The sequence below is a fragment of the Calonectris borealis genome, chromosome 28 (genome assembly GCF_964195595.1).
Source record: "Calonectris borealis chromosome 28, bCalBor7.hap1.2, whole genome shotgun sequence".
Lineage (NCBI taxonomy): Eukaryota > Metazoa > Chordata > Aves > Procellariiformes > Procellariidae > Calonectris > Calonectris borealis.
This window is the reverse complement of record NC_134339.1, coordinates 1,869,158-1,874,775: the sequence shown is the minus strand read 5'-3', so window position 1 is coordinate 1,874,775 and position 5,618 is coordinate 1,869,158. Positions and strand designations below refer to the sequence as shown.

The following is a 5,618-nucleotide window of genomic DNA, read 5'->3' as shown; positions in this document are numbered from 1 at the left end:
AGGTCTGCCCTTATCTCCCTTTTTTCTCCCTCCCATGCTCACCTGATGGGGTCTTTGCTCCTAACGGCTCTGGGAAGGTAATAAGGCAAGGAGTGCAGGGACTGAATGCAAAATCAAAGAAAGGGCGAGATTCAGCTGAGATGTGAACCATTTGCAAATGCTGGGAATATGGAAGAAGGCATTTACCACTGTTGGAATGGGACAAAAGCTTCTGGAAAATGAAAAACTGGATTTTCTAACAGGCACTTGTGAAGGCAATGATGGGAGGCAAAGGGTCTGAAAGAAACTTTTCTTGGGAGAAAGGCAGTGTTTTGGGGCAGGTTCAGTGAAGAATAGGAAGGTAAAACGAGAGGAAACCCAAGCAGAGTTTGGGAACTACATCTATGTGTTTGCACATTGAGTGGAAAAGAAGAAGGTGTTACAGGTGGAACATAGCAATAGCCAGGGTGAGTGGGGGAAGAGCCCCATGTCTGCAGCACGCTCTGCTGGGTGCTCACAGACCAGGCAGCAGAAAGCTGCCTCCTCCTCTGGGCAAGTGTTTATTTCAGGGGCACCGTGCCTGATGGTGGTCACAGAGACAAAGCAGTTAGGATCCCCTTCTGCACACCCGGAGCTGATGTCAGCAGCCGCCTTAAGATAGCTCCAGGCACAACGGCAGCGGCAGGAGAGGGGACACCTCCTCCTCCAGCCTGGGGTGTGCGGCAGCGCCTCCTGAAGGAAAACCAGAGCTTGTGGGTGGGTGGACCTTTAGCTGCCCCGTATGATAGTTCTCATTAGTAAAGATGACATCAAACTTGGCTTGATTTTAGAGGTGCAGATAAAAAATTTGGCATTCCTCATTTTTTTTGCTTGATTTTCAGAAATATTAGAGTGAAGTAGATTGGGAGTTCCTTTTGTCCGTATAGGTCAGTCATCTTCACCCTGCAATATTCTGCCCTCCTGTGGAGAAAAGCATTAGAGCTAGACCCGTTTCATGATCTGAGGGACAAATATTCCTCACTGCTTGAATTTGCGCCATGAGCTGCGTGCCAGAGTCTCCAACGAGACTTTGTGTGTTAGTTGGGACAACTGCCCTGGTACGGCGGGAACAAGTTCTGCAAAGACTAGTTCTATAGTGTGTCTAACAGCAAAATGTAAAATTCTGTAATTTGTTTGAAAGTTCAAATGTTCAATTTTTCAATTAAATTTATATTTTCAATTCAGTTTTTTCAATTTTAAGAAATTAAATGGAATTGCCTCTGAAAGCAGAAAACAGTTAATTGGGTTGAACAGCATACTTGTCTCAGTTCTTTCTCAGAGGTAAGGACTTGGCCCGGCAAGAAAATCCAATCTCTTTCATTTCAACAAAACCGTGTAATCTGTTTCTTTTGATCGGTTCAACACGGCCAAATCATGGCCAAGCAATACAATCTGCAGGAGCTCAGCCAGAGCGTGGTCTGACCTGCGGCCGCGCTTCTGGTGATCTGGAGATGGTGGCGACTCCCCCGACATCAACTCCAGCCGCAGGGCAGGTCTAACGTCTGCATTCACGCGCGCTTCACGTTCGTGGACCTGCAAAAATCCAATTCCTCCTGCACTTGTTTCGTCTTCACCTCTTCGCAAACCACGGCGTCCTTCCCGCGCGCCTCCGCGGGCCCTGGCCGGGCCGGCCGCCGGGGGCAGGCGCGTCGAGGCGCCCCCGCCCACGCCAATCCCGGCTTTGGCCTGATCCGTCCCATCTGATACTAAACCAGCGGCTCCGTCGGGCCCTGCCCGGGGGTGCGGGGTGACGCCCGTGCCGCTGGGATCCCCACAGGCCGGGGACGCCGCGCCAGGTCTCCCTCGCCGCGCCGCGGCCTTCGGTCCCTCCGGCGGCGGCGAGGGCAGCGCCCGCCCCCAGGGGCCGCCCTCCCCTCCCGCCTCTATGGTCACGGCGCGAGATAGAGCGCCGTGGGCCGCGCGTGGGCGGGCCGGAAGAGGCGCTGTCCCAGCCCTCCGCGGGCCTTCCCTCTTTCCGGTGCGGCGCCATCAGCGGAGCGGCAGGTGAGGGCCGGGCCGGGGCCGAAGATCAGCGTCCATCCGCGGCGGGGCTGACCGCTCTCTCCCCGCAGGTATGGCGATCCGCTACCCCATGGCCGTTGGCCTCAACAAGGGCTACAAGGTGACGAAGAACGTGTCCAAGCCCAGGCAGTGCCGCCGCCGCGGGGTGAGTGTGAGGCGAGTGAGGGCCGGGCCGGGCCGCACCGGACCGCGGGAAAGGCTCTGCCGGCAGCCGCCGGGCTCGGCCGGGGCTGGCGGTGGCGTGCTGCCCCTCCGGAGCCTGCCGGCTGGCGGAGGTTCCGGGCGGGGCCTGTTGCTCCTGGGGTGCGCACCTCGTTTTGCGGTCGCATGAACGGTGTGGAACCGGGCACGGCGGCGCCGCCGGAGAAAGCCGCCGATCCTCCTCCAACCCCGTCTCCCGGGGGTGGGAGGGACGAGCTGCAGCTCGCAGTAGCTGCGGACCGTGGTCAGGGAGGGGTGCAGTGGTGCAGCTCGGGTCCTTGTCCGGCTGCCCAGGGGAGACGGGAACGGTCTGAGCCCACGCACCGCCTTGCGGTGGCGCGGCTGCGGTAGAGTTGACAGTGTCGGGCTGGGAAGGGTGGGGGGCGTTTGCAGGCTGCTGCTTTACTGCCTAATCCTGAGACTTAGCTGGAGGTGCAGACTGGCTAAATGCAAGGCGGGTGACCGTCTACAGCCGCAGTTGGTGTAGCAGTTGAGTGTATCTTTCTGGTGGACTGCAGAAGTATGTGCTTTGTGGGTCGTCTTCATTCATGATCTTGGGGGTGTGGAGCACTATCTGGCCCTGAACTGCAGTGACTGGGACCAACAGAAAACCTGCAGGAAAGCACAGCGTTTTAAGGGTTGAGAAACCTGGTGATGTTACACGTGGAGCGGGGTCTTAAGTCATGGAAAGTATTAAATCTGTCAAGGTGGGTGTGGAGTGAAATACCTGGTTATAGGAGAATTGGCAGTGGAGCAGTCTGTAATGGAAGAATAACCACAGATTAAATTGTATTAGCAGTGAAATAGAAAAGTGGCTGGGTGACTTCTCAAGTCCCTCCTAGTCTGCTTCCTCGTGGTGGCAACAACAGGCATACCCCATAAAACTGCCCAATAATGAGAAATATTGGGAGTTATCCAGGTTCAATGAATGTGTGTCAACACGAGAGATTAATTCAGTTTCCATCTTTTATCCCATTTTGATTAAATGCTGTGGTGTTAATTGTGGTGTTTGAGAGGTGTAGTAATGCATGCCCTTCATATCTAATGGTCCGGCTTCTTCTAAAAACGTTGGTGCACGCAAATGTGCAAAATAGCCAATACTATGGCTAACCTGAAAAGAGACTAGCACGTCTCATTAAGATCACTGTGCTGCTTAGCAGGGGATTGTACTTCCTTGAGACTTGCTAATAGCATAAGCTGGTTGTGGGGCCTTAGCCCAGCGTTTGCCACAACCCTTTGCAGTCCAGTCTGGGTAAATTTTCACTTACATTCATTGTAATCCATATATTTCCCCTCCCTTCCGCCTTCCTATAGCGTCTGACCAAACACGCCAAGTTTGTGCGAGACATGATCAGGGAAGTCTGTGGCTTTGCACCCTATGAGAGACGTGCTATGGAATTGCTGAAAGTTTCCAAAGATAAACGTGCTCTGAAGTTCATAAAGAAACGGGTAGGTCAATCCAACATCTTAATGAGGGTGGCAAAAACTCTGCTATAGTTAACTTTGTTTTCTGCCCTTTCCTAGGGATACTCTGTTTTTTAATTAATTCTTTTATTTTTTCAGTTGTTTGGGAAGCTATTGGTCTAATCTGAGGGAATGCTCCTTGGGTTGGGTGGGAGAGCAGGAGATGGATGTAAAAGTACTTTGCCAAAAAGGCCCTGAGCCGCAGTAATCCAGACTTGCCTTGCTATTTTTGCATTATTTGCAAATCTGGTGCGGGGAAGAGGAGAGCAATACTGATGGAGGTTGGATACCATTAACCATTAAGGCGACTTGAAATGGGGTTCATTGAGGGCAGCCATGAGAGCTGAAAGCAGCTTCTACCTTGCCTTAGGTAATTCTTGAGTAGAAATACTACTGAGATGCCAGGGCAAGTAGTTCGTGGCTGGCCAGTTGAGGTGGAAGGGGTTCAAGTCCATGTTCACCAGGACTTTACGATCCTGCCTGCTTTTTGAGTAAAGCATCTTCAGTGAATGCCTGAAGCGGCCAAGAAGTTTTATTTGTTCTCTGCTGGGATGAATGCTGACTGCACTGCTCTCCCCTGCAGGTTGGCACTCACATTCGGGCCAAGCGAAAGCGGGAAGAACTCAGTAATGTCCTGGCAGCCATGAGGAAAGCTGCTGCAAAGAAGGATTGAGTTGTACTGTCTGTAACTCAATAAAGTCCTTTCTCACAAAAACAGTGACTGTTGGTGGTGTATCTGCTTCAGTGTGTATGAATGGGATGCTCCTGGGGGTGCTGAGGGACTGTGCTGATGAGGCCCTGAACTGCAGTAATCCAGAACTTGCATTGCTATTTTATTTTACCTGCAGCTGGAGATGCTGATACTGGAGTTGCTCGTACTGGCCTGTGATATATATTCTGGAGGGGGAAATCTCTTCCTCCAGATCTTGTGGTCCTTTCTCAGGATGTGGAAGCTTCTGCAATAGCTAAGCCTGTGAAGGGTATGATACTGTCCACCTCCCAGTCTGTCTCCAGACCTAGATGGTGCTAGGAGGGAAGTCAGTGGACAAAAACTGCTTGAAAACAGTAACAGCTTTGTACTCCTTCCCCATGGCACTTCAACCTTGTGCAGCTTTTCTTGCTCATGCATTTCCCCTTGTACCCTCCATTCACACCCTACCTTCTGCAGCGTGTTATCAAATCATGCGAGAGAATTACAGTCAGCAAGAGCTCCCTCAATTTCAGCAGGATGATTCTTTATTCTCCACTACAAGCTACCTTGCTGTGAAACAGGACAAGTGCTGTTCTTCCTGCAGAAAGAAATACATTTCAACTAGACTTCATGTAACTACTCTTCCCCTATTTAAGTTCAGTTTTTCTAGCATTTGTCATAAGACAAAGTACTCAAGTTCTCTGGCCCAAGCCTGTGTTTATTGACATACAACAGCCATGCTAAGACATTTAGTTCCTTTTTTCACTCGGTGTACATAATAGAGCTGCAGTGGCAAAGACAGTCTATGGTGGAATGCAGTGCTAACTGCTGATATTGAGCACATTGGTCTTTTGTCCAGGTTTGCTCTCTGTTGAAGCCTGGTATTGACTGATGTTACTGACTTGTGCTTTAATCTGGAGGAGAACCATGTCCGTCTGCAGCTGAATGCGCTCGCTCTGCTGAACTGTCCTAGAAGAATTTCACAGTTTCCCTTCCAGCCTAGCACAGGCTTATATGCTGAGACAGGGAGAAGCTTCTGAGAGCTACTCAACTACCAGTATATCAGGAACACGATGTGACTCATAGCCCTAGCTCTGTTTGTAGAGTTAATGTTTCTATAAGCAGGTACTTAAAATTACAGTGAAATACGGAAAAATCTTTTAATTAAAAGAGACTAGATTAGCTCCACTGCTGGTGGCTGATAACATGCACATTCCTCAGG

The 5,618-nt window shown here is 51.0% G+C and overlaps 1 protein-coding gene across 1 annotated transcript; it reads left to right on the top strand.

Moving 5' to 3' along the window:
- The first annotated feature begins 1,904 nt into the window (after positions 1–1,904).
- RPL36 (ribosomal protein L36) lies at positions 1,905–4,420 on the top strand. Its single transcript, XM_075175397.1, has 4 exons — positions 1,905–2,022; positions 2,091–2,185; positions 3,556–3,690; positions 4,289–4,420. Exons 2-4 carry the CDS (start codon positions 2,093–2,095, stop codon positions 4,376–4,378), a joined length of 318 nt encoding a protein of 105 aa, XP_075031498.1. The 5' UTR covers positions 1,905–2,022; positions 2,091–2,092; the 3' UTR covers positions 4,379–4,420.
- Positions 4,421–5,618: the final 1,198 nt, after the last annotated feature.